At 63.2% G+C, this 27,796-nt stretch overlaps 1 protein-coding gene across 2 annotated transcripts; it reads right to left on the reverse strand.

The window, feature by feature from the left end:
* Window positions 1-6,190: 6,190 nt before the first annotated feature.
* KCNN3 (potassium calcium-activated channel subfamily N member 3) lies at window positions 6,191-27,556 on the reverse strand. Of its 2 annotated transcripts, XM_005434656.3 has the most exons (8): window positions 26,699-27,556; window positions 22,516-22,611; window positions 18,227-18,645; window positions 14,482-14,623; window positions 12,436-12,546; window positions 11,107-11,234; window positions 10,878-10,947; window positions 6,191-10,396 (listed from the first exon to the last, which is right to left on the reverse strand). In XM_005434656.3, exons 1-8 carry the CDS (start codon window positions 27,413-27,415, stop codon window positions 10,100-10,102), a joined length of 1,980 nt encoding a protein of 659 aa, XP_005434713.3. In that variant the 5' UTR covers window positions 27,416-27,556; the 3' UTR covers window positions 6,191-10,099. The 2 variants fall into 2 exon arrangements, with proteins under 2 accessions (XP_005434713.3, XP_027654661.2); XM_027798860.2 differs by lacking the exons at window positions 22,516-22,611; window positions 26,699-27,556 and adding an exon at window positions 21,459-21,710.
* Between the last annotated feature and the right edge of the window lie 240 nt (window positions 27,557-27,796).

Consider the following 27,796-nt stretch of genomic DNA (forward strand, 5'->3'; position numbering starts at 1 on the left):
GGGAGTGATGAATGGCACAGGAGATGCCGGTTGCAGATCTCAGGGACATGAACAGCACTTTAATTGGTTGGCCGGCACAGATTTCCTCACAAACAGCATTTTTTAATCTAAAAGAAAGCAAGAAACTGGAACGTGTCTTGCTTCTTTCATGGCTTCCCTGGAGGCAGCAGCAGCACATTAAGGAAAAAGAGAAGGAGGAGGAAAAAATAGTCAGAAGCACCAGGTGGCTGAATATCTTGCAGCCTAATTGATTTCTCTTTAATTAGTACAAAACCTGTTGCTCTCAACCAACGTTCAGTGCCAGCTTTGGAGCAAGCAGCATCCTCCCCGGCCCCACGCCAGCACAGCTTGGCACAGCGGAGAGAGGAGAGGAGCCGCAGGGCAGAGCGCGGGGTTGGCAATGCCTCTTCCATACCTGGGAACTGGGGCCACTGGCGGCTCCGGCGCCTTGCTTGGCACGGGGAGAGCAGGAGGGAGGGCAGCCAGCCGCCTGGGTGCCCCTGGCACAGTGAGCCACAGTGAGGGGCTTGGAGGGGACCGGCCAGAGCACCTGAGACATAGGGGGGGTTTCAGTGCCTGTGCCTGGCACCGCTTGGGAGCCACGTCCCAGTTCTCAGCCAGATCCAGCATTTTTGAGATGGGAAAGAGCTCAACTTCATTTGGGGTGAAGCTGCTTCTCCGCTTTTTGCCTCCCAGCTTCCAAAAGGATGTTGGAGCCCTCGCATGTGTTTGGAACCCGGCTTGGCATTGGCAAGGGCTGCTCTGGGTTAGGGAGTGACTTTGCCGAGCACCCCAACGCTCGCCCCTCGCAGCCCTCAGCCACATCCCCTTGTCATTCCTCGGTCCCTCTGAGCTGTGCAAGGGCTTCCCCTGGCGCAGGGTGGCTGGGGGGGCTCTGCTGTCACCCAGCAGCTCCTCCCCAGCAGACACAGGAATCAGACCCTCCTCTCAGCCCTGGGTCTTCGGTTTTATCAAAATACCATCACGCCTGAGGTGATAACTTCTCCGGAGGTTTTGCAGCAAAGCCCCCGCCACCAGCTGGCTCGTGACAGTTGCTGTTGCTCCAGCACCGTGGCTGCTCCCCAGCAGGAAACCCAGAAATACTCATTGAAGTCAAAATGTGTCATTTACCGGCGCATTTTACAGCCGGTCCCTGCTAGGAAACCATTCTTACTGTGCCAGCACCAGGCCAGCAGGCTCGGGGAAAGGGAGACGGCTTCTTCCATCCTGATAGCCACGCAAAGGGACACGAATGCCATTAACACGCGCCCGTTCTCCGTGGGTGCTCATGTCGGTGGCAGGCGCGTCTGGGAGAGAAGAAGGAGCTGATGTGCAAATGCTGTGGCCTGAACAAGAAGCTCAGGAGGTAAAAAACGCCCTGGAGCCCTGGCACCCAGCCCCAGGTGTCTCCACTGGGCAAGGGAGCCATGTCACAGTGGCACCGTCACCGGCTCCGGTGGCTGATGGATCCCAGCTGTATGGCCCCGGAGCGGGAGCCGGAGCATCCCTCTCCGGGCTCTGGAGGGCTCAGGAGCAGTTTTCACGGTGCTGAGCTGTTTGGCTGATGTTGCACAGACCTCTCTGAAGGTGTGATCTGGCCTGCAGACCTCACACCGCCGCACAGATAATTACCAGTAACAAACGACCCTGCTGGTGCCCGCAGTCCCAAGGCTGGGGTGATGAATTAGCAGCCGAGCAGCCTTGATTTTACCTTGGAAAAGGAGCCTGTCTGGGATGGAAATAGCTGCAGGACAGGCCCCCAGCTCGTTTTATTCCTGCAGCAAGGGCAGGAGGGTGTTTACAGGATGTTTTTCTGCCTGGGCTTGGGAGCAGTGGATCGGATCTGCCTTGCCCAGCTGGAAGCTGCAGCCCCCCCTTGCTCACCGCCCGCCCCATTCCCTTGGGAGCAAAAGCGGCTCCGCAGGCAGAGAGGCTCCGGGCTGGTAGCTGGGGAAATGCCGGCGTGCAGGAGCCATAGGTCAGCACTGGAGCCATTTTCCTGCCTGCCTGCAGACGCAGAGCCTGATCCAAAGACCCCTGTCCCCCTCCCCAGACCCCCCCCCATCCCCAGAGCTGCCCCACACATCCTGCTGGTTCCCAGCGGCCAGGTGCCGATGCAAACCCGTACCTTGTGGGAACATCCACCTGTGGTTTTTCTTTCCCTTGTGGAAAGCCAGCAGCTCCCCGCTGTTTATAGAAGCTCTATCTATAAGGAACTGCTGAGCAAAACAATGGGGAGGGGATTTTTCCCCCCTCTTTTCCTCCAAAGTGCATTTCCCCTCCTGTCACCACCGACCCTGGTGCTGCCACAGGCACTGCACGCTGGGATGGGTGAACATGCCCAGACCCTCGCACTGCCAGCAGCACCCTCCATCTCTCCATCCCTCCATCCCTCCATCCTTCCCTCCCTCCTTTTATCCTTCCATCCCTCCCTCCCTCCCTCCCTCCCTCCAACTGGGAAAGTGAAGGGCAAACGGCCACAGGGAGGCGGAGACCTGCATTATGGACGTGATTCTCTTTCTCCTTGGAGAAGCCTTAATCCCAAGCCATTAATAAAAACAGATTTCATGCTGCACACAAAGATTAAATGACTTCTGCCTTGTCTCCGTGGGCAGTATCAGAAATACAGGGCTCGGCCATGCTAAGCCACTAATACTGGAAATGAAGCTCAAGGGTTTTAATCACCTATCAAAGAGCCTCCCAGACCACTGGAGATATTTGGGGATTTACAGGTATTAGCTCAACATGAAAAAAGCCCAATTTACCGATTCATCACGATTCAAGTGCAGCACACCACCATCCTCCCCCTCTGCTGGCCCTGCGATGCTCGTGGCTGGGTCATTCGGGGGGGCTGTGGTCTGGCACCCTCCTGGTCCATGTGTGGGGACGTGTTTTGGGGCAGCCGGTCTCCCAGGCTCCCGATGGAGCGAGCCAAAGCTCGGCTTTTGACTCGTTGCTTGAATTTAGTGGAGCTTGGTGGGAAAGGATCCAGCCTCCCCTTCTCCCTACCACTGTGTTCCCTCTGTGAAAGTTGTTTTCGTGCCCTTTGTGCCCCGGGCAGCTTTTATCTTTGTTTTTTTGGAGGTGAGGGATGAACCGAGCCGTTAGCCAAGCTGGGGGGAGCAGCTCAGATCGGTTTGGGCAGAGCTGGGGTAAGTGGGAGGGAAATCCTCAGGGATCCTCGGCACAGAGCTGGAGGGAAGGGCATCAGCCGTGCCACCGAGCATCCCTGCTCCGGCCCTGAGCCACAGCCCGAGCGCAAGGGAACCCCGACTCCCTTCCAAAAAGCCCTTTTGGGAGCAGGTGGCTGGAAAACACCTCGCTGCTCACGTCAAGCCTGGGAGCTGGGGGCTCTGGAGGGGCAGCAATCAGGGCACGTGGTTTTACAAAGCACCCAGCAGCTCCCGGCACAGCGAGCGCAGGGGGTCCAGACACGTTACCCCAGCCCCAGCATCACCCCAACGCAAGGGACTGGGGTGCTTCCCCCTCACCGGGGTCTCCCCACAGCACACAGACGGGCCCTGAGGGGCACAGAGCTGCTTCCTGGGGGGGGCCGGGAGCTCAGCACCACTGGTGGGACCCCCACACCGAGCAGGACCCTCACAGGTGAAGGTGTAACCATGGCAAATGCCGCCAGCATCACTCCGCATCCCGATCCCGACCCCAGCAGCAGAAAGAAGAGAGCTCCCGAGACCAGCCGAACAGAGGGGTCAGAAGCGTTTCTAGATGTACGTATATATCATATATTTGTGTGTGTAACTATACACAGATAGCTGCATACTTACACACCCGCACAGGTAAATATTTATAGATACTGACCTCTTCAGATTAAAGTCCAAGGCACTTTTTACAGTGAACAGGTTAAAGCCATAGTTTAAAACATGCCTGTTTCTGGGTACAGCTTGGGTTTATGGCAATGCTGTGGGGACCGGCCAGTCCCCAGTTCCGTCCCCCCGGCCGGGAGATCGGAGCAGAAGGAGGGATGTAAGCCCGGAGCCTGATCCTGACCACAGAGACACGCAAGCGGCTCCTGCCGGGAAGCGCGTTGGCAAGCCAGGGTGTGCTGAGACCTCAGCACGGGGGGGAAGAACACTTAGGGCAGAAGGAGCAGAAGTGGGCGCATGTCTCGCAGCGCCCGCAGCACCGGAGCCCCTGGCCAAGAGCACCCACTGGGTGCCCCACGGGGCTCCGAGGTGGCTCATCCCACAGGGAAATGACTAATCCCACACAGCAGCTTTTCCTCTCCCCTGCAAAAGCCCCTCTCTGCCACCCCGGACCCTCCAGGTGGCTTTGGGAGGGAGCTCAGAGCCAGGAGAGGAGAAGCTGGGACTAGTGCAGAGCCTTGCAGCAGCACCTTCCCCTTGTCAAACAGCTGGGGAATCACCTTCCCCTCCCCCAGCAAACCTACCTGGTGGCCATCACACATGTCTCTGAGCTGGCTGGGAGGTGCTGGGCAGGAGAAGCCCGAGGAAGAGCAGTGCGGAGGGGCAAGTACCCTCAAAATCCCCAGGCACCCCCCAGCCGGCAGCAGAGGAGGCTCAGCCCTGCTCTCCCAGGGGAACCAGCCCCTCTCCTCTGGCAGAGCTATGAACCCCCTCACTGGTCCCAGTGTGTCCCAGCGAGGGGAAGCTGCCTCTAACAACCACCCCCACAAGTGGGGGCAAATGTGTGGGGCAGGAGCAGCCCCCAGCCAGGCAATCCTGGGCAGCCACCGCCTGCCGGCTGGTTTCTGCAGGGGGATCTCGAATCCGGGCACCAGCAAGGAACCACTGGAGCTCATTGCTGCCAGGACCTGACCCTACTGGGATAACTGGCCTGGGAGGGTCAGGCCAGGCCAGCTGCGACAGTGATAACGGTGATAACGGTGACAACACGGCAGTGACTGCGCCTCTGATGGGGAAGAGCCAGTCCGGGGGCTTTTAGGCTTTCCCTGGGCAAAAGCAGCAGGAATTGGTCCCGTAGGCGCTGCTCATTCCCGAACGTCATCACGCTCCAGGGGGAAGACTGGCCGGGAAGGAGTGGGAGGGCTGTCGAAGAACATTTTCAAACTTCTTTGCCCACAGATCCTGATCCAAAGGGCATCGGGTCCAGCAGCCCAGGGGCTGGAGGTAAGGGAGAGATGCTCCTGGAGGCTGGAGGAGCACTTCAGCTGGACAGCTGGGATGGAGCGGTCCTGGCAAGCTCATCCCGCTTCTCTTTCATGCTCAGGGCTTCATCCTGCACCATCACAGCCAGAGGCTGAAGGGAGCCAAAGCTGCAGCTCCCCAGGGCAGGGCATGGAGCCCAAACCGGACACTGCGTTCCCTCAGGGAGATTCACCCCAGGAAAGCGGGATCCCTCCTAGGAACGCAGCCCTTGCCTGCAGCGGTGCAGGTCGCCGGGGCAGGTCTGACCTTACCCCCATCCCAGAAATGAGGTGTTGACCTGAGAAGAAAAAGCGAGCATGCTGCTTCTGCCTGCCTCCATCCAGCAAATCCCGCGCCGCCCGGCTCCACGGCTCCGGAGCCGAAGCCGGCACGAACAATCCTGCCTGCAGGTCCCCGGGCCGAACGCGGAGCAGCGTGTTTCGGCAGCTGGCATGGCACAGACCAGCTTTGCCAGGGAGGAGTATGCTTCCACCCTCACCCTTTCCTAGGCACAAGTGATTCCCTAGTTTTAAGCCTGCCTGGATCCTGCCTGTGCTGAGCCAAAACGTGCCCAAAGTCCAGCTGGAGGAGGGAGGCAGCACGCCCCGCACTGCTCCTTCCACAAGAGCCTCCATCCTGGGGGGAAAAAAGGGAATTTCGGCTCTTGCACAGCTGGTGCTGGGGAGCTGGGTCCCTCCTTCAGCTGAAGACCACCTGGATGGGGAATGGCTTTCCAGAAACCGCTGGGACCCCGGGAGAAAAGCAGGAGGGCAGACCTTTCCCTAGGGAGAAGCAGAGCTCTGATGCCATCGGGCTATGTGGATCTGGACCTGCTAAAGGCCAGCATCCAGGCGTTGGGAATGACTGCCTGGGGGGGAATAAGGGATAAGGAGCATGGGGAGCCTTTCGTGCCTGGGGTCCTGCGCCCCTCCTCTGCCACCCCATCTTCTGTCCTCACCGGGAGCAGCGACTGTACTCAGAAACAGACATTTTGGGCAGCAGGCTGGCGTCGCTGCCTGCCGACAGCTGGGTCGGGTACAAAACCATAATTGAAAGTTACAATAACCTTTATAATATAGCAATATATTTCATAGTTAAAATAAACTATTATGCTTTCCCCTATTGTTAAAAAAGAAGCGAGCGGTACAGAGGCAAGATGCAAACCCAGGTCGAAGCTCCTTAAGTCTGGACAGAAACGTCTGTGAGTTTGCAGAGAGGACAGGATAATTTTCGGGGCTTTCTAGCACGTTTCCTCGCAGGCGGCGCAGGGAGGAGGTTCGTGGAGCCAAAAAAAACCCCCCAAAAACAACAAAATACGCCGAGGCTGTGCCGAAAATGAGACTGGCTGTGGTTAGGTGGGTCCTGGAGGGGCTTTGGGGTTCAGCCCCGTTGACGCGTGGGGTCGGATGCGGGAGGTTGGCATCTCTTTGGGATTATAACTCTGCGGCGCAGTTTTGTTCTTGTGCTTTTCCTCCCCCCGGGTCGCTGGTCCCAGCTTTTCTCTCTGCTTGTCTCGGGGCCTTTTGGGCTGCAGGACTCCACAACGATGTTCTCAGGGGTGCAGGCAGCACCAGCTGGGGAGTGTTTACCGGAGCCGTTTACCGGAGAGCTGCCAGCCCCTTGCCAGGAGGAGAAACTCCAGCTCCAGCAACCAGCTGGGCTTGACTGGGAGGGCTGCTGCCTGTACCAAGGCTGCTCGACTGCTGGTGGCCACGAGTGGCTCGCAGGGAGCAGGGCAGCAGCACCCCCGGCTCAGAGCCCCCCAGCATCAGGGGTACCACGGGCTGGGCTGTGCTGGGGACTCCCCCCGATATCTGCCCTCACTGTGGCCTCGGGGCAGCTCCCTGGTCCCAGCAGCAGGGCTGGGTGGTGGGCTAGTCCCGGTGCCGGCCTCGGTGGGGTCTGGTGAGCCTGGTGCTTGGGGCGATGGGTCAGGGCTACCAGTACCGGTGTTGAAGCACTGGCAGGAGTGTGGGTACAGTATGGGGGTGCAAAGGGTGGGGGGCAGGGAGAAGGATGGGGTACAGAATGGGTGCTGCAGGGTGCATGGGATGCTCAGGGTGTGGGATGGGGGGTGCAGGAGGTGGGATGGGGGCGCAGGGATGCTCAGGGTGTGGGATGGGGGTGCAGGGATGCAGGAGGAGGGATTGGGGGTGCAGGGATGCAGGAGGTGGGATGTGGGTGCTGGGATACTCAGGGTGTGGGATGGGGGGTGCAGGATGCAGGAGGTGGGATACGGGGTGCAGGAGTGCGCAGGATGCAGGATGGGGGGGCAGGGGTGCGCAGGATGCAGGATGCGAGGCACAGAGCATAGGGTGCAGACCCAGGGCTGCAAGGTCTCAGGCAGAGGGGTTGTTTGGGGTGCAGGTGGGGCAGGGGCGAGGCTGGGGGATGCAGGGTGTGGGGTGCAGAGATCCCACCGCCCCAGCCTGGCTCCCGTCAGCCCTCTTGCAATCCCGCTGAAGCAGATCCTTGCCTTTGTCCCAGGACAAGGATCTCTTGCTCCGGCCGCGATCCTGACGCTCTCACCCCCAGCCCCTTGCTCCCCGGCAGCGCCCCGGGGTCCAGCAAGCCGACAGCGCCTGCTCTTGCCTTGGTTTGATTTCACAGACCGGATCATTAGCCCATAAGGAGGTTCCCACTGGCCGCCTTGATTCTCAAGCACCAACGCTTCCTCCAGCTCTCCGACGCCCGCGATGCATGGCTGCAGCTCACCCCATGAGCCCCGGGGGAGCGCGGGACCCTTTTTCTCTGCTGGCTGCCTGCAGACCAGTGGAGATGCTGCGTCTCAAGCTCATTCTCAGGATTTGCAACCTCTTCTCCATCACCACGCCGGAAACCTCCTCGAAGAGCTGGGCAGAAGCTTCTCCTGCCGGGGAGGTAGGGCTGAGGGTCACCCGAGGCACGCGGGGAACAGAATAGACCTTGGGGGCCTGCCCAGACAGCAGCATTCTCCCAGCCATCCTGCCCACCCCCCCACCCCCCCGCAATTACACTAATGAGAAGAGCTTGGAAGAGGGAAAGAGCAGCTCATGCCCAGAAGCTGAGGGTCTCCTGTTGGCTGAGGACCAGGACAGGCTGGCAGCCGGCGCTGTGCCCCTCCTCTAATGCAACGGCCACGGCTCACGGCCCTGCTACCAACGCGCTCGACGCCACCACCTCTGCAGCACCGGCAGCTCATTTTGCAGCACCCCCGCTGCCGCCTTGCAACCTTCCTCCTCCTCCTCCTCCTCCTGCCGCTCGCTGGGGCCAGCGGGAGGGAGGGGGGAGCGCTCCTCGCTAACTCCTGCTTGTTTTCTACGTAACTTTAATTGCAGGGCACGAGGAGTAAACCACCTACCACCAGTGGCAAGTGGAGTTTTGCACAGAAATTCCTCGGCATCGGGCTGGTACGTCCCTGCCTACGTGCGCGCAAAATCCAGCGTTATTTATGGAAGGGAAAGAGTTACAAAGGAGAAGATTACAGGCTGAGTATACCTGGAATAACACAGTGACTTTGATTACAATTACTGACACTGCTGGGTGAGGTGTAATTAATATCGTGGAGTAATTACACGGTTACTTCATCTGTTTAAAAATATATAAATAGCCTCTGCTGAGTTTTCATTGAAAGCAGCAAACACCAGCCCCAAAGCCGGAGCCCAGCAGGGCTCCACGCAGGGACTCAGCAGAGCCCCACCACGACCCCAGGGCAGAACTGGGAGGGGGGGAAAGGGGGAAATGGTGAAAGCAGAACAGAAAAAGGCTGGTTCCAGAAGGAGCCAGGTGATGCCGAGGGTACCTCAGGGAGCTGAACGCCGGCACTGAAAAACACCAAGCGAAAGGAACCTGCGGGGCTGCGCTTTGGCAGGCGCGGGCAGCGGCTAATGCTGAGCGCCGGCACAGCGCCGGCTGGTGCTGCTGATCCCCACCAAACCCAGCAGAAGCGGCACAAAGGTGATGGGCTTTGTTTTAAACAGATGAAGCGCCTGCCCCCGTGACCACATCAGTGGCCAGCGATCCCGGTGGATTCAGCGATCCCGGTGGATTCAGAGCTGCCTGCTGGGCTCGAGCATCGAGCGGAGGCAGTTGTAGCTGATGGGTTTTTTCCTCCGGCGCAAAGAGCCCGCTGGCTTCCCAAAATGCTGGGGGGGGGGGACACAACTCCTGGGTGGGCGGCGATGTGAGCACCTGGAGACCACCCCGGCACCTGGGCTGGCCCGCCAGCCCCGTCATCGGCCACTGCCACATCCCTGCCCGGCCCCGCGGCCCCACACGCTTTAGGCACTGCTTTCCCGGCACCGGCACGTGTCTCCAGGCAGAAGATGACACTGAGGACCAGAAGACAAGAAGCATCCCTCGCTCTGCCCAGGCAGAAAACACTCACGGCTCCAGAGAAATCCCCGGGCACGTTACAGCCAGACAGTGGCACCCACCCAGCAATGCAAGGGGGGTGGCGTGGGGGTCCTGGTAGGGAGATGGGATGGAGCGTGGGCAGCGTAGGTCAGAGCCTGTGCGAGAAACCACCACGTTGGCATCTGCCCGGCGGGGCTTTGCACCGGTGAGAGGGGCAGGGGGCGAGGGGAGCGCCCCGGCCCCTGGTGGGGTCCACGCAGGGCTGGGGGGGGAAACTCTCCCTCCGGCGTCTCCGTTGCTTCAGTGCTTCTGACTTGTTGTTTTGTTTTGTTTTCAAATGTGAAGACCTGAGATTGAGCGTGGGTTTTCCGGACACCACCGGACGCCATGGCGCGGGCTGGCCCGAGGCGTCGCCTCCCATCCCCTTCCTTCACCACGTGTAGAGGCACCTGAACGGGGATGCGATTCCCGATACCAAGGCGTTGGCAAAGCTCCGAGCAGCGCTTGGCACTGCTGGTCCCACCGGCTCCGGCCGAAGGGTCCCGCAGTGGATCGAGGACCAGAAGAAAATCCATGGAGACCTCGGGACCTGCGCGGAAACGCTTCCCCTATCCCTGGGGGGCTGAGGGGCTGCGGTTTTAGCAGCTGCTTGAGCTCGTGTAAGGGGTGGGGAAGGAGGTGGAGCTGACCCCGATGGGGCTCTCAGAGAGAGGAGTTTGTGGGGTGCCCACCGGCACGCTGACCCCCCGCGCCTCCAAGACGGCGGCGAGCAGGCGCTGCTGCTGCTGGCGCAGCATGTCAGCCATCAGCAGGGGCAGGGAGTTGAAGCTGGCGCTGAGCTGCTCCAGCTTGGACTCCAGGCTGCTGATCTGCTTCTCCAGGTCCTCGCTGCGGTCGTTGAGCTCGGTGATGAGGTCGTACATCACGTTCTGCATCTGGGGAAGGGGACAGAGGGGACAGCAGAGGGGTTAGTGCCATGGCCGGAAGGGTTAGTGCCACTGCCGCAGAGTCCTTTAGCCCCTTGCCGTAAGCAATGCCCCGAGAGCTGCCCCACCGCAGCCCACTGTGACCGCAGCTTGTCATGCCCTGGGACACCAAAACGAGGAAACTGCCTCTGTGCAGGCGGAGGGGCCAGGGGCAGCCAGCCCGGTGCTGCGGAGCAACTGTACCCCCGGTTTGGGCTGCAAAAAGGGGTGCAGGGAGCAAACCCCTTTCCTGGACCCCAGCAGCCCCTGGCTTGGGGCTGCGTTTCGCCTCCTGCCTTGCAAGGGCAGCCAGCCCACAGCAGCTATTCCCAGCTGACATCCAGCGAGCCGGAACATTCCACGGTCAGCCGGGTCCGCTCGAGGCTTTATGAGTGAAGAGAAACAGGCGGACAGCCTGGCCGAGCCGAGCGGTCACCGTGGGGGGACTTGCCTTCGAGAGGTCCACCAGGGTGTTGGCTTGGTCGCTCAGCTTCCTCTGCTCCATCTTCACGCTCCGCAACCTGGGGAGAAGGAAAGAGCAACGCAGCTGCACCCCCTCCCCAATTACAAACCGCACCCCAGGCAACGGGAAATTGTCCCCACGTCCCTGCCAGGGGCCAGACCCCGCTCCCTTGGGCTGGAGATCAGCATCCCACCCAGCCCGGTGCGCGGCCCCTTACTGGTGAATGGCTTGTAGGAATTTCCTCTGGTGCTTCCTGACTTTAGCGTGGTCGATCTTCTTCAGCAGCTTGGTGTGCTTGTAGATGAGCCACGTTTCCCGCAGGACGTTGGCTGCCGCGTTCTTGATCTGCAAGAGGAGACTTGGCTGCAGGTCACCGGCCCCAGCTGCACCGGCACACAGGATTTCAGGGAGACGTCGGGCTGGCTCCGCCACCAGCCACCGGTGCATGAGCCGTGGCTGCGAGAGCGTTGACTGGCCCCAGCCGGAGCGAGGTGCTCGGCTCCGCTCCCGCACGCTGTCCTGCAGCTTCGTGAGGGATCACGGGTGGCTCCAACGGGAGCAAGGGCCAGCAGAGCCGCCCGCCCTGAGCAGCGGGTCTCAGCCCCCCAAGCACCTGCGTCCCCCTCCCACCCTGCACCGACGCTCTGCCACCAGTCTCCTCACCCCTGTGCCAAACTGAATCCTAAGCCTTTAGAGAAAAAAAAAAATGCCCAGGTTTTTCTCCATTCCCACATCCATCTGCCACTCTTGGCAGGCCCTGGACGGGTTACCAGCACAGGGATGTGGTTTCCACAGGCTCCGCCACTCACTCCAGGAGGAGCTGGCTGCCCCTGCCTGGCACGGAGCCTGCAGATCCACACTTTGCTTTCCTGGCCCAGCCATGCTGGGGCCCCCGACCACCACCAGGCCATCAGGGCTCCTGCTGGCATGTGGCTCTGCTCTCTGGGGTGACGTGGGGTGGCCTGGCCACATCCCAGCACTGGGACACTGCCATTCCAAGGGCTGCGCCAATGCTTACCTTGCCACCGTGCCCTATATAAAACACGGCTCCTGTCACCAGCGCTTTGCTGAGACCAGAGACCTCCTGCAGCCCCCCCCATGCTGCCGGGGATGGGACACCAGACCCCGACACAACCAGCGAACCCACAGACCCCCGACCACAGCCGCAGCATCCCACGTCCCTCCTTGGGGTTGGAAACCACGGGAGCCTCCCGGCACAGACGAGGTGCTGAATCACCAAAATCTGGTTGTCTTCCTGACACCGAGCTAAATGAGCTCATGCTCCGCAAAAGGGGGGAGTCTGAATCCTCTCGGGGGGTGGGGTGGGTGGGGAAACACCCCCCAAGATTTTCCTCTCAGGGGTGTGGCTGAGCATCCTGCATCACCTCAATCCCTGGTACAGAGCTGGTGCTGTTTGCTTCCAGCACAGCATCCGAGGTGCTCGGACACCCTCCCCCACCACAGTGCCACTGAACTGGCACACAGCAGTGCCGACACCTTCCTCTCCCCCCCTGTGGTACCCCCAGCCCCCGCCACGGCACCTTACCCGCTTCGTCAGCTGCGTGTCCATCATGAAGTTGTGAACGTGCTTCTCGGCTTTGGTGAGCTCCAGCTTCCTGGCCACCACCGCCACCACCAGCGCCGTGCAGCCAGCACCCTGCGTGGGGACATGAGTCAGAGAAACAGCTTGTCACCCTCCAGCACCCTCGTGCGACAGCAGCACTCCCACCCTCACCACCGCAACCCCCTAATTAACTAAAGCTCCGTGTTCCCCCCCCCCCCACGTTATCCTAATGAGAAGATAACAGAGAGCCTGGGTGTCCTTGAGCAGCTGATGATGTGCTGGGTAATTAACAGGAGGGGCTGGGGCTGATTAAGGAGGTCAGCGGTGATCAGCAGTGAGTCCTTGTCACCCCTACACCCGTTAGAAATGGGTGCCTCCCCGCAGTGCCCTGCGGGATGAGGAGCTCCCCGCTGCCAGGAGGGGTCCAGGGTGGGAGAACAAGTGGGGAAGCACCTGGGGGGGGGAAGCAGAGAAGGGGACCCCCAGATCGGGACCCCCTGAATCGCCACATGCCCCAACAGCGACAGCTGGGAGGTCGCTTATCCCGGCGATTAGGGCTGGATCTGCGCAGCAGCCGCTGGCTCCAGCGCTGGTTGGGCTTTGGAGAGCGGAGGTGCCAAGGCTCTGCTCCCTGGGGGACTCCTGCTGCTGCCCCCTCCAGCTGAGCCACCCCCCTCCCGGCACTCTGGCAGAGGCCCACCACCCTGGCAAGCACTCTTTAATTTATTAAAGAGTCATTAATTAACACCATGCTCTGAGCCGAAGCCTTTAGCATCCCTGAAGGTCCCACCACGTGCTCTCAGCTCCCACCACTTTTCCCAGTGGAGCGGCTGCTCCTGGCACTGTGGCTCGGGGACACCCCCCCCACCCCCAAGCCCTGGCAGTGATGGGGGTCCCCAGTGCTGGCAGCAGGGGGGCTGTGCTGCTGGGAGGGGGTAATGCTTTGCCAGATGGTGTCCCAGTTCAGAGTAACCACTGGCTGGGTGGGAGCTCTGGGACTCTGCGGCACCGGGCCCCCCTCAGCTGAACGGGGGGGGGGCGCTCCCCTGCGCCATGCTCCCCACTCCGTAGGGATTTTCTCCCTCACTTAGCTCCTGTCAACAGCATCAGCCTCGCTGGTGCCCAGCCTCACATGGGACAGATCAAAGACTTGCAGATGATATAAAATTAATACCCACCAGCGGAGCTGCCTCGGCCGACGGTTCTTTGTGGGGTGCAAAGCGGCAGAGACGAGCTTGGCCAGTGCCGGGCACCAGCTCGGGGGGGCCGCAGCTGGGAAGGGGGGGACAGCTCCATCCCCGGGGGCTGGAGCCAAGAGGACAGAGCTGGGTGCTGTGACCGCAGGGTCCCCAGACGCTCCGTCTGGAAAGCCCCACAAGCCGGGACATCTCCTGGGTGCCTTGGAGTGGGGACGCCGGAGGTCCCAGAGGACACTGACCCTTTGGCCATGTGGAAACAAAGCCGCGGTGATGCTGGTGGCGCGGTGATGCCGGCGTGAGCACAGCAGGGCAGAGGGCTCCCAGCTGGTCCCAGCTCTCGGCAGGAGCCAGCAGCATTTGGGATCGCTCCAGGCGATAGAAGCCAGGTGGTGCAAACAGGGACGGCCAAGGGATGCTTGTGGGCTCCCTGGGGACATCCCTGACCCCACCGCGATCCAGCTCCCCCCTCCTGGCTGAACGCAGGTCCAAATCCACCCTGAACTCACCAGCAGGGACAGCGGGACATGGGACCGGCTGGTGTCCCACCCTGCACCCTGTGGGGCTGCAGCACCCGCCAGGGACGCGCCCAGCCTGCACCATCACCTCCTTAACCAAACCGCCACATTCTGCTAATTACTGCGCTTACAGGAATTGCAATTACAGCTCTGTCAGCTTCCAGGCTGCGCGAGCTCGGAGCTGAAGCCATTATGCCTTGTGCATGGACAAGCCAGCCAGGGAAGCGGCCCCCCTTAAAATCCGGTGGTCCTGCTGCCACGGTGGGGACAGGCAGAGCCTGCGGGACCGGCAGCCTGCTTGGCACGGCGCTTACCATGATGCCGGTGAGCAGGCAGACCCCCTTCCCGCAGTAGGTGTGCGGGACCATGTCACCGTAGCCGATGGAGAGGAAGGTGATGGAGATGAGCCACATGGCACCCAGGAAGTTGCTGGTTACGTCCTGCTGGTCGTGGTACCTGCCAAGGAGACGCGGGCATCAGCGAGCATCACGGCAGGGGACGGGGACGGCTGTGGGGGGCACCTGGGCGCGGGGGCTGCCCTGGCACGAGGCTGTGCAGTGTGACAGGGACTAGGGATTAATAACATGGCAGGATGCCCCGTAGCAGTGGCGGTTGCGCAATTTCTGGCACGGGAAAACCCACACAGACAAAATCACAGCAAAAACTCAAAGGAAAGGGCTTCTGCTTTCCGTCAGACCTGTCACCACATCCTGGTCCCGCCGCCCGCGTCCCCGGTGCCACGTGGCGTGGCAGCCAGAGCCAGCTGATGGGAGAAACAGCTGCGGCTCTGCAAGGACCCCAGCCGCGCCGGCTCGCTGCCGATGGCCTCCTACGCATCCCCCTGCTGCCACAGCTCAGGCTGAGCCCACTCCCCCTGCGCCACCCCGGGGGTCTGTGCCGGCAGCGGCCCCGGCAGATCCCCCACGGTTGGATCCTGCCAAGCCTCCGGCACGCACTGGCTCTCGGAAGGGGACGGGGGACGGCTCGCACGCTGGAGACGAAGCACACACGGAGCGGCTGCAGCTTTTGGGGGCGCCGCAAACTTTCCATGGCCGCGTCCCCACTGCGCTGCGAGGTCAGTGGCCGCCCTGGCCAGCCCAGCGGCCGGCTGCGGCTCGTCCGGCAAACACGCAACTGGGGGCTCCAGCTGCCTCCAGCTTCCCCCAGCCGGCACAAGCCCAGCTGAGCCGCATGGGGATGCTTCGAGGGGATGCAGCGCTGGCTCCCGGCCCCAGAGCGGGGGCTGGCCCAGCCTGCAGCAGGATTAAGCCCCAAATCTCGGGGTGCACAGGGGGCAGGCGGCACCTTCGCTTTGCCACAGGCAGTGTGGTCACCCTCCTGCCTGCACGCATCCTTCTCCCCGCAGGCTTCTCCCAGGCTCCTCAAGAAATCATTAGAGGGAAACCAGATGGAGCTTTTGGCAGTCCCCCCTGGTTCATCCCAGCTCCTCGTTCCCAGAGCAGTTGGGTTTTCTCCTCTTCCAAACTGTTTTTCCTCCCCAAGTAACTGGAGAATTGAATGAGATCCTGGTGCAGGAGGAAGCGCCCTCAGCCACGACAAGCGCCGCTGCCGCGCTCTGGGCAGGGCTGGCCAGGGGAGCCAGAGCCCATCACCGCAGCCACATTTTGGGGGCTCCCCAAAATCCCGGCGCTGGCAGTGGCACGCATCCCCTGTCCCAGCTGTCGTGTTTCCCTGGGAAAGGCTGAGTCCAGCCCAGCCCGCAGGATGTGAGCTCTTGAGCGGCGGGGACGACCCTGGGAGCATTGTGCTGGGCAAGGGGGTTACGGTGCCGCTGAAAAGCTGGACATTTTCTCTTCCGAGAAGCACTTCGAGCAGAAGGAGCCGATAAACAGGAGGGCCGGCCCGTGGTGTGGGCAGGGAGAGGGGCTGCTCGCTCACACCGGGGGCTGCCACAGTCGGTGGGACCCCAGCACCGGTTTTCCATCACCCCCTTGTCCGCCCGCCCCCACTAAGGGCACAGCCGCTCTCCACCAGTGGGGCATCGCCCCAGTCCCGCGCCACCATGAAGCAGAGCATCTCCACGCCGCAATGCCATGGCACCGGCTGGGCTGAAGCCACCCCACGGCTTTGGGAGCACCCAGGGGGGCTGCGGGCTGGCTGCCCCCTCGCCCCGGGGAGCGGGGCTGCCTGCACATGCAGGCACATGTGCGAGCACACGTGCGCGCCGTCGGCAGGCAGGGCAGCATTGCTGGCACCGCAGGCAGCGCTGTGCGGCGGCCGGGCGAGCGGGCGAGGTTGCTAAGCGACTCGCTGCCTTCGGAGAGCTGCGGCCCCCCAGCATGCACAGGAGGATGCCCGGCAGCAACGCTGTGCCCGCCGGCATCGCGGCAGCCCACGGGGCCGAAGGGACCCTTGCACCCAGTGACCATGGCTTGGGGCACAGCCATGTCCGAGCGACCCAGCCCTTGCAGGTGCCGGTTGGGAATGGTCCCACAAGCTGCAGCAAACTGGTTTCCAGTGCCAGTGCAGCAACCATTGGTGGGGACACGTCCTGGGGGGCCCTTGTGGGAACTGCGTGGCACCCAGGGCCAGTGCATGCCCTGGGGACGATGCATCCCTCAGGAATGAAACATGTCCCAGGGGTCATGCACCCCCCGTCATGTCCTGCAGCCCCCCCAGTCGATGCACCCCCAGCTCTGTAGACAGAGGGACATGGCGGCAGCTGCGGTGCCGGTGATCTGCAGCTCCCTGTCTGCGTCATTTCTTTTTTGTTGTTGTTGTCGTTGCTAATGGCTTTTTATTTAGATTGCATTTTCCAGCCTAAGCCCCCCAGGTGCAGTATCAACCCCCCTGCGTGTCCCCTGGGAGCCTGTCTGCCCGCTCCCCATTTAGGAGGCACAAAGAAAAATCTCCTAAACACAATTAAGCAGCGAGCAACTACCCAACCCATCCCGAGAGCATCATTAAGGGAGGCAGGAAGGCAAACACAGCCTGTAAAAGCTCCTAAAATCTCCGTGTGCTGCTTGGCTCCACTGCCCTGGTCCTTCAAGCTGCTCCAGTGCCCCTTCATGGGGTGACCGGTGCGACGGGTCCCACCCTGGGGAAGAGGAGGAGGGTTGACCTTCCTCCCACCTTGCAGGCACCCAGAAGGAAGCAGGGTGTCCCAGGGGAGCCAGGGGTGCCGGCAGGCGCGATCCCTCACACCTCAGTCCCAAAGATGGCACAAAGCTGCCGGAACTTTCGGCATTCAAGCGATTTCACTAATCGACAGACACCAAATATAATGCACCCATTGCCTTGGGTGCGTTCCCACAGACCAGCCCCGGCTCCGAGGGACCCCCGGGGAGATGAGCCATGCCTGGATGGCAGCACAGAGCTGGCCTCGGGGGACAGGGATGGCCCCACACCGGGACACGGCACAGGACACCCGGGGGGGACCTTCCCTCCCTACCCTGGGATGGATGGGTGTCGCTGGCACCGTGCGCTGTGGCTGGGGAGAAACCCCCCTGGCATAGCACTGGGGTGGGCTGGGGGTGGGCTGCCACAGCCCCCCAGCTCCCCTCAGGGGACAGAGGGGTGCCAGCGTGTCTCCAAGAGATGGATGCAGAGCGGTACCCACCGGGGCCAGTCGCCACAGCAACCCAAACACTGAGCGCACCAATGCCGGCGTGATGCCATCCGGCAGTAGGTTTGTCACCACGCGGTGTTGTCATGGCAGTCGCTCACAGCGATGCCAGAGCCCGAGCCAGGCACTGCCACTCGCCAGCCTCACGGCGCCTCTGGCTACTCCCCATGCACGGCCCCCCCATCTCCCACCACCCCTCATACCCACCACCCACCCTCCTGGGGCTCCCAGCTGGCACTGAGCATCGTCCCCTCGCACAGGGACTCTGCCTGTCCCCAGGCACCGCAGTGTGAGGACAGGGCGGTCCCTGCCTCTGCCTCCTGCCCAGGACTGGGGCTCGTTGGTGGGAATCCATGGCTACCAAGCCCCCAGATCCCTGCGTCCCTCCCCAGGATGCTGGGACACAGCAGCTGCGCTGAGAATCCCACCCCACCGCGCATCCCAACCCCCCCAGCAGCCCCAGCCCCTCTCACCTCTCGCACACCCGGACCGTCCACGCAGCGATGATCCAGAGGGAAATGCTGAAGACCAGCAGCACCGTCCCAGGGCAGATGGTCATGAGGGTCTTCATGACGAAGCGGGTGTTGAAGTTGATCTTGTTGAGCGCCCCGATGCTGCGCGAGGAGGCGTCGGTGAAGAGCTTGCTGTGCAGCAGCATCACCCGAGCAATCAGGTAGAGGCGCAGGAACATGGGGATGGACAGGATGATGTCCACGTCCGCCTCTGCCCGTGAAGGCGTGTACGAGAAAGCCAGGCGGGCTGTCCAGAAAAATTTGTACTCCCCAGGGATGGGGTGTATGGCACAAACCAGCATCTCCAGGCTGATGTAGAGGATGCGCTCGTACGTCATCGCTATCCGCCAGTCGTCAGCGCCGTTGTCGATCACAAAGAGCTACCGGGATGCAAAACCACACGGTTACCAGTAGCCCCGGCCAGCCCTGCCCCACCAGCACCCCGAGGTGGCAGGGGGGACTGACACCAGAGCCCCATGGAGCTGGGGATGGCTCCAAGCAGGAGGGCTGGGGATGGAAAAGGTGGGAACCAGCCTTCGCCATCACCTTGGCTGCTCCGCCTGGGTGGCCAGGGGACAGTTATGGTGCTGGGGACACCCCAGAAAGCTTTAGGGTGCCCAGCCTCAAGCACATGCCCAGGCACAGCATGGGGACAGCTCGCTCCAACCCGCTCCCACAGCGGCTGGCAGGAGCCCCCCTCCTGCCACAGCCCCCCCCCCCCCCGCAGATGGACAAGCCGTGGGGCCGCTGAGCGCCAACATGAGCCACCCCAGCCCCTTTGCTCCCCCGGGCGCTGTACCAGTATCACCACCATGCCCCAAGCGCCAGGGCAACTTTTGGGGAGGGAATGCCACAGCTAGAGCACCCGGCTGCTGGCGGCGATGGGATCCAGTTGCCATAGCAACCGCCGGTTCATCCTGGGTACCAGCTCCTCTCCTACCACCGGCAAACGAGTTGGGGTCTCCGCAAGGAGCCAGGGGGTGGCAGCTTGGGCTGGCCCCTCCAGGGTGCCACCAGACCCCAGGGGTCACCCACCCCACCCTGCCTGGGCTGGTCCATCCTGAGGCTGCCATCGGCTCATCCCGGTGTGCCGGGGACACCAGTGTCACCTACAGCAGGGATGTGCTCAGGGCCCCTCCACAAGCACCGCTTGGCAAAGATGCCACCAGGAAGCCATCCAAGGGGGATGTGGCAGCCGGTACTACCGTCACCGGCGTGTCCTTGACCCTGCAAAGTGTGGAGCAACACTGGCTCACCCGAGGGGCCGGGAGCCCTCGTGACCGCTCCAGCCCAGCCGGTGTGGGGGGAACATCTGGGAATAACCCTCCCACCTTGCCGGAGGCCCCGGTGCACCTGCACCAGCTCCTCACTGGCACGGCACGGCATGGCATGGCACGCAGGGCTCTCCCCAAGGACAGCAAGAGCCACTGGGACTGACTCACAGCGCGGCCGTCCCCGGCCACCTCCCTGGCTGTTTGGAAAGCCCCGCTCCTTTTAGCTGCTTTGTTTGAGAAATTGTTTATAAAAATGCTCCAAGCTGTCAAGGGAGATCCTCAGGCATTTAGCGAGCTGACAGCCCATTCCTTCCTGGAAAAGGGTGTTAAAAATAAACAAATTAGCAAGAGGAAAAAGGCAGGGAGCCTTTTGACTGTGTGTGTGTGTGGGTTTGTGACGGGCCAGGTCAGGGAAGGGAAGGAGCAAGGTGGGATTTGGGCAGGTTCCCCCTGCACCAGCCACTCTCAGCCCCGCACCTGCAGCGCATCACTGCGGGTTTCCATAGAAACCACGGCACAAGCCAGTGGTACCCGACTGGGGCATCCCCAGCATCCCCAGCACTGGCTCCAGCAGGGGAAGGAGCAAGCGTGGTGGCTACCACAGCTCCAGACAAGCAAAGCACAAGCCAAGAAGCCACGGGCTGGGGGGGAATCTTCACCTCACTAAATGCACAACGAGCCCTGGGCACCCCGATGGCAGGGCTGAGGGGGGCTGTGCCCCCCCAAACCCCCTAGCTGGAGGTGGCAGCCTCCTCAGCACCGTGCTCCATCACATGGCAATAAAGGTGGTGCTGGCAGAGGATGGCACAGCACGCTCTGCACCACCCTGGGGCACCGTGACGTGGCAGAGCCTGCCCCGGGGTGCAGAGCAGAGCCACCTCCAGGGCACTGAGCCTGGCACCACCAGACCAGAGCCACCTCCAGGGCACCAAACCTGGTGCCACCAGCCCAGAGCCACCTCCAGGGCACCAAGCCCAGTGCCACCAGCCCAGAGCCACCTCCAGGGCACCAAGCCTGGCGCCACCAGCCCAGAGCCACCTCCAGGGCACCAAGCCTGGCGCCACCAGACCAGAGCCACCTCCAGGGCACCAAGCCCAGTGCCACCAGTCTGGTGCCACCAGACCAGAGCCACCTCCAGGGCACCAAGCCCAGTGCCACCAGTCTGGTGCCACCAGACCAGAGCCACATCCAGGGCACCAAGCCCAGTGCTACCACAGTCAGCTCCAGGGCACCAAGCCCACTGCCACCAGCCCCTGCTGCGGGCACAGGGAGGGTGAGGACACGGTGGCGCTGCCGGCAGCTCCCCACACGCGCTCAGCCTAACGAAGAGCGAGTGACACAGGCAATTAGCAGCAGCTCGTGGCCTTGCAGCGGAAAGCAGAGCTGGGAAGCCGGGGCAGGCAGGAGGATCTTGTTCACCTGCAGCCCTGGCTGGCGGGTGATGGGCACAGGGACACCCCGGGCACCTGCCACCAGCCCATCGGGTGCCAGCAGGCGTAGGCAGCCATAGAGGGGGGACACGAGGTGACGGGCATGACCCCCGGAGCTGCACCCAGGACCCCAGGCACAGCAATGCCCCAGCCCTGGAGAAACTGAGGCACAGGAAGAGCTGGAAATGTCCCAAAGGACTCAGCAATTAATGCAATTAATACTGAGGGAAGAGGCTGAAGCAGCTGTAGGCTTTCCTGGAGGCCGGGGGGATCTGGCAGTGCCGTAGCAGGGCGAGCGCAGCCCCCCCTGAGCAAGAGGGACGAGGAGCTGAGGATTTACGGCTCTGTCAGCCCCGCTTCCATCCCGGATGGATTATCAGCAATCCCTTTATAAGCACCTAAGAGATAATAGGGCGATCAGCAGCCAGCCCAGCTTCGTCTGGAGCAAATCAAGTCAAACCGATCTCATTCCCTTCCCTGCCCGCCTACCGGGGCTGCAAGGTGCGGTGGCACCGGTGCTGGGGTAGCACCGGTGCTGGGGTCCGGAGCCCCGCAGAGGGATGGCAGCGGGGATTTGGGCTCCTGCCGTGGCCCAGAGCAGGGGGAAAGGTGGGAAGCCCCATGCACCGCTCGGGTGGACGCTGTGTTTGCACAACCCGCTCCCAAGAAAAACAAGCGGAGGAAGCCAGCGAGCGTCGGGGCACGGTGCGCCCGGCTGACCCCAGCCGCCGCCACCCCAGGGTAAATATTATTCCAGCAAAAAGCAGAGTTCTCAAATATTTGCTTTGAGCAACCCACCGCCAGGCAGGCTGAGCCAGAGGGGTGGCTCCCGGGGGCCGGCAGGGAGCGAGGTGCCCGCCAGCCCCCCACACTGCCCCATCCCCCAGCCTCCGGTGGGATGCGGTGGGATCTTTGCTCCATCACCACACCGAGTGCTCAGGGCAGGGGGCTCTGGCGTCCCCTCCCGGGATGCTCCTTCTCCTGCCCAGCAACCCCTTCCTCCTGGCCCCAGAACACAGCGGCATCGCGCCGAAGCCAGATCCTGTGGGGAAGCGCAGCCTTCCCGGAGCAAACTGGGAGCCCTTTCGTTTGAGCAAACTGGGAACCCCTTCGTTTGAGCAAACTGGGAGCCCCTTCGTTTGAGCAAACTGGGAGCCCTTTCGTTTGAGCAAACTGGGAGCCCTTTCGTTTCCCAGCCAAGCTGGGGCAGGCGGAGAGGAAGAGTGGGCAGCCCTGATTAAGAAAGGATTTCACAGCTTTCCTTGGCACCTCAGCTGGTCCGAGCCCTTCCTGGCTGCAGCCTCCCCCAGCCACCGGCACCCTGTGCCCGGGCAGACCCCTGGCGCCTGGCCTCACCACCCCTGAGACCCCTCGCTGCTCCCCAAGACCCCTCGCTGCCCCGCCTTGAGACCCCAGCGAGGAGGGAGGAGGAGGCTCCATGCAGGCTGCGAGCTCGGGTACCGCATCCCACCGGGGTGATGGGCAAACCCCGCAGCCCACCTGCCCTGGCAGCCCCTTGCTCAGCGCCGGTGACACCGGGACATACCTGCACCTCCCGCGTGTGGTAGGCGATGATGAGGCCCAGCAGGATGACGGTGGAGAGGCTGATAAGGCATTTCAGGGCCAGCGAGAACATGGAGTCCTGCAAAGCAAGAGCAGGGCGGGCGTTAGGGGGGACGTGGCCGCAGGACCCTGCCGGCGCTGGCCGCGATGCCAGGCTCTGTGCCTCCAGGGAGATGCTGCCCCCCGCCAGTGCCGGCTTCCCCCCCACCGGCACTTCAGCTGCCACCTGGAGCAGCTCGGCACGGCAGCGATGGCACCGCCAGCACCACGGCCCTTTCGCCAAAATGCTTTTTTAATCTGATTTTGCCAAGTGTAGTTACGAGCCGCCCCTCATTGAGATGTGCAGCATCCACACCCCGGCGCATCCAGCGTGAGCCCAAGATCATGGCACCCCAATGGATGGTCTAATTAGATCTTCCTGCTAATTAGCTCTACGTAAATTAAACCAGCCACTGATTGACTGGTCGTCAAGGCGGCTGCTCCCCGGGACCCCGTTGGGAAGAGCAGGATTCACCGCCCCCTCCCATGGGCTCGCCTCCGGACCCCATTGCAGTCACTGGCAACCTCACGCTGCCGCCAGCCACGATCTGGCCCCGCTGGTGCTGGGGCACCTGCTGAGCACCGGCAGGCCCTCGCCAAGGTGTTAGCACCAAACCAACCTTCCCCGCCACTGCACCCATCCCTACCCCCGCGCCATCCCCAGCACCCTGAGACCCAGCACACTCGCAGCACAGTGAGATCTGCCACACTCCTGGCAAGACAAGACCCTGGCACTCTCGCGGCACAGTAAGATTCGGCACACTCATGGCACACCGAGACCTTGCCAAGCTCATGGCACACAGATCTCGCACACTCATGGCACACCAAGACCCTGTCACGCTCATGGCATACTGAGACCTGGCACCTGAAGACCCGGCACACTCGTGGCTCACTGAGACCCGGCACACTCGTGGCACACCCAGACTTGGCACACTCGTGGCACACTGAGACCCAGCACACTCGTGGCACACCGAGACCCGGCACACTCGTGGCACAGTGAGATCCAGCACACTCATGGCACACCAAGACCCTGCCACGTGCATGGCACACCAAGACCTGGCACACTTGTGGCACACCCAGACCCGGCACAGTTGTGGTGCACCAAGAACTGGCACACTCGTGGCACACTCATGGCACACCCAGACCCAGCACACTCATAGCATACCCAAACCCGGCACACTCATGGCTCACTGAGACCCAGCACACTTGTGGCACACCCAGACCTGGCACACTTGTGGCACAGCGAGAACTGACACACTCATGGCATACTGAGACCCAGCACACTCGTGGCACACTCGTGGCACACCCAGACCTGGCACACTCGTGGCACACTGAGACCCGGCACACTCGTGGCACACCCAGACCTGGCACACTCGTGGCACACCCAGACCTGGCACACTTGTGGCACAGCGAGAACTGACACACTCATGGCATACTGAGACCCGGCTCACTCGTGGCACACCCAGACCTGGCACACTCGTGGCACACCCAGACCCGGCACACTCATGGCACAACCAAACCCGGCACACTCATGGCACACCCAGACCTGGCACACTCGTGGCACACCCAGACCCGGCACACTCGTGGCACAACCAAACCCGGCACACTCATGGCACACCCAGACCTGGCACACTCGTGGCACACCCAGACCCGGCACACTCGTGGCACACCCAGACCTGGCACACTCGTGGCACACCCAGACCCGGCACACTCGTGGCACACCGAGACCCCGTACACTCGTGGCACACCCAGACCTGGCACACTCGTGGCACACCCAGACCTGGCACACTCGTGGCACACCCAGACCCGGCACACTCGTGGCACACCGAGACCCCGTACACTCGTGGCACACCCAGACCTGGCACACTCGTGGCACACCGAGACCCCGTACACTCGTGGCACACCCAGACCCGGCACACTCGTGGCTCGCCGCACCCATCCGTTGCTCCCCAGTGCCCCAGGCTGCCTTCAGCCCTGCTCCTCTCCCTCTCCCCAGTGCTCCCCAGCCCCACGGGGCAGTCAGATGTGGAGAAGGGACTATTTGCCGCGGAGGCGGTGGCGCATTGTTAACAACTTGGCTCCAGCCGCACAATTGTGTGGATATAATGGCTGGTGCTGAGAGAAGTGCCGGGGACCAAACAACGGCTATTAATAGGCAAACTCCGGGGCAGGGCTCATGCCAAGGCTGCTCCGGATAAACCCTCCTCAGGGGCACTAATCCTGCCTGCCCGAAGCACCGGCACCCACCAGCCCTCCCGGCAGGCGGTACTGCCAAAGGCTGCCGCACACCCACCGCGTTCACTGGTCCAGGTCCAGAGGGACCCAGCAGGAAAAGCCGCTGCTGGATCCCACGGTCAGGGCAAAACACTGGGGGGGGGGGGGCTCGCCCAAACCGCGGTGACGCCTCAGCACCCCCGGCCCACATCCTCCCCACACCGTGCAGGTGGCAGGATGCTTCACCCCAGCGGTGCCGCGCAGGCTGCCGGTGGCTCTGGAAAGCATCGGTGCTGGGAGAGGCCCCATCCTGCCCACACTCGAGGGACAGGCAAAGAGCCGGCAAAACCTGCCCGCTGCATCCTGGCTTTCCGGCTCAGCCCCGGCACCGTCCGGCCTGGGGAGCACGCGGCGGCGGCGTGGGGCAGAGCTGGAGCCACGCCAGGGCCGGCAGCACCGCCAGCCCCGGCCAGCACGACAGCTGCCGACCCCAGCCCCAGGCGCTCCCTTGGGCACGGCGAGCTCCAGTTTCCCACCGGGGATGCCGGGGCGGGGGGTGTGTGTGTGCAGATTTATAAACAGTTGCCCATGGTCACAGCTCCGGCTAAGGGGGAGCCAGGGACCCCCCTGCACCCCATGGTCATCGGCACGAGCATGGTGGCAGGCACAGGGCAGTGGTTGGGTCTTTCCCAGCTGGCACAGCAGCTGGGTGCACGGGGGGGCAGCAAGCGCGGCAGCGGCACTGCCAGCACCCGGCGAGGGCAGCCGGCAGCCCCAGCACCAGGCACGCAGGCCCAGCCAGCGGCGAGGCGGCCGCGGCGCAACAGGTAGCGGGCACAGGTGGGGGCTGGCGGCTCGGCCTTGTTCCTGCCAAAGCCAAGCGGGATCCACCAGGAAAAGGCTCTGGCAGTGAAGCGTCCCCCTCCCTCGTGGGGGGAGGCAGGGATGCGAGGCATCCCCCTGCCTCGGCTGCGGAGCGAACCGCTGCCGGCAGCCCCCACGCTCCTGCCAACGCCGGCAGCTGCGAGCAGCTGAGGCTCAGGAGCCCCCTGCCACCAGCCGGGCACCTCCATGGCGAGACAGAGGGGTCCCCCACGCCCACGGGACCCCCAGCCGCGTCCCTCTCTCCCTCCCTCCACCTGCTCCAGCTCTGCAGCCTCCTCCACCCCCGCTGCCCTCCCCACCACCCGCGGCAAGAAGCCCCTTCCCACCCCGCTCCTTCCCCTCTGCCGGCGGCACCGGAGCGTGGGGACCCCCACCGGCCGCCCCCAGCCCCCTCGGCAGCACTGTCCCGCTGACGCCCATGGGTGCCATGCCCGCCCTGCCGGCGCGGGTGCCGATGCCTTCCCCTCTCTGGATAGGTATAAATAACATGACAGATGTCTATACAAAGAGTTATTCATATCGCTGCCAACCAGTGCAGCCCGGGAGCAGGAGCTGGAAGGGGCGTGGGGGGGGGGGGGAATTATAAATAAAAGACACCGTCCTGCAAAAAAAAAAAAAAGAAAATGGAAGAAAGGGGTGTGGAGGAGGAGGAGGAGGAGGAGGGGGGGGGGAGGGGGGCCTCCGCTGCACCACGCACCACCGAGGGCATGGTGCCTCGAGCAGCACCCAGCCCCGGGCCGGTGCTGGGCACCGCAGACCCCGGTGGGTCGCGCGTGGGGCAGCTCCGCCGGGACCCAGTGCAGCACCCACCCCAGCACCCACCGGCCGCCCCATGGCCCTGGGTGCCCCCAGCCCAGCGCTCTCCCTGTCTGACACCTGCGGCCGCGGTGTCCCCACGGGTCACCCCGTTGGTCCCTGGCCCCACCATTGGTCCCCGGCCAACCCTAGATGGGGCGACCGTCTCCACGCTCACCCCACCGGGCACCGTCCAGCGCCACCAGCCCCGCGCCCACCCACTTGGTCCCTACCTTGGAGTAGAGCCCCCAGGACAGCTCGGTCTCAATGACCATGACGACGATGCCAAACATGCCGAAGATGAGCGCGTAGTCGCTGAGGCGCTTGCGCTTCTCGAAAAGCGCCCGGCGGTGCCCCAGCCGGTACCCGATGTTCTGCGCTTTGCGCTTGGGCCCCTTGGCGAAGGCGGCGGGGGGCGGCCGGGCGGGCGGGCGAGCGGGCCGGTGGGCGGGGGGCGCGTGGTTGTCCTCGCGGGAGACGACGATCTCCGGGGGTCCACCGGCCCCGAAGAGCTGCAACGGTTGAGCCTCCGGTTCGGCCTCGATGAGGTTCCTGCGGGATGCGCTGAGGCGGCTGAGGGGCTTCATCACCCCCCCGCTGTACTTGCAGGAGCTCATGGCGATCTCGGTGAAGGGGTTGCTGTCCCGCCGGTGGACCAGCGGGCTGGGCTGCCGGTGTTTGCCGCTGCCCCCCCCGGGCCCCGTCGGGTGGTCGCCGAGGTTGAGCTGGCTGCCGTGGCGGGAGGAAGGGTGGAGGGCGGCGGGGGCGGCGGGAGGAGGAGGAGGGGCCCGTAACGACCCGGGCGAGGAGTGCAACAGGCTGTGCTGAAGCGGCGGCAAAGCGGCGGGAGCCGCTGCTGCCCGTTCATCCCCCGGTAACGGACACGGACACCGACCATCCTCCTCCAGGTCCCCCACGCCCGAATCGTGGAGATGCCCCGATGTCTCCATACCGGCGGCACCGGTGCCGTTTCACCGGGCACCGGCTCCGCTTTCCCGGCCACCGGCCCCGTACGCTGGATCATGAATGGGCGCCGAGCGCTCCCCGCCGCCGCCGCCACCACCGCCGCCGCCGCCGCCGCCGCCGCCGCCGCCGCCGCCACCGCCGCCGCCGCCGCCGCCCCCGCCGCCGCCGCTGGCCCGGCCCCGCCGCGCCATTGGCCACGCCGGGGCTCCCCGCAGGCTGACATCATCCCCGCTTCGCCCCCCCCACCCCCCGCGCCCCCGGTTTTTGCAGCTTTGCGGGGTCGTTCGGGACTTGTAGTCCACCGGGGGGCACCGGCGCCGGTGCCCCCCGGTGGACTACAAGTCCCGAACGACCCTACAAGGCTT

This window comes from Falco cherrug, chromosome 19 (assembly GCF_023634085.1).
Source record: "Falco cherrug isolate bFalChe1 chromosome 19, bFalChe1.pri, whole genome shotgun sequence".
NCBI classification, from domain to species: Eukaryota; Metazoa; Chordata; class Aves; order Falconiformes; family Falconidae; genus Falco; species Falco cherrug.

Bases quoted from the DNA above. Each gene is read 5' to 3' on its own strand.
- KCNN3 (XM_005434656.3), bottom strand. From the start codon at position 27,415: ATGGAGACATCGGGGCATCTCCACGATTCGGGCGTGGGGGACCTGGAG. The intron at 22,612-26,698 runs GTAGGGACCAAG...CTTGCTTTGCAG, and splicing joins CCTGGGGGCTCTACTCCAAG to GACTCCATGTTCTCGCTGGC. The intron at 10,948-11,106 runs GTAAGGGGCCGC...CCTTCTCCCCAG, and splicing joins TTCCTACAAGCCATTCACCA to GTTGCGGAGCGTGAAGATGG.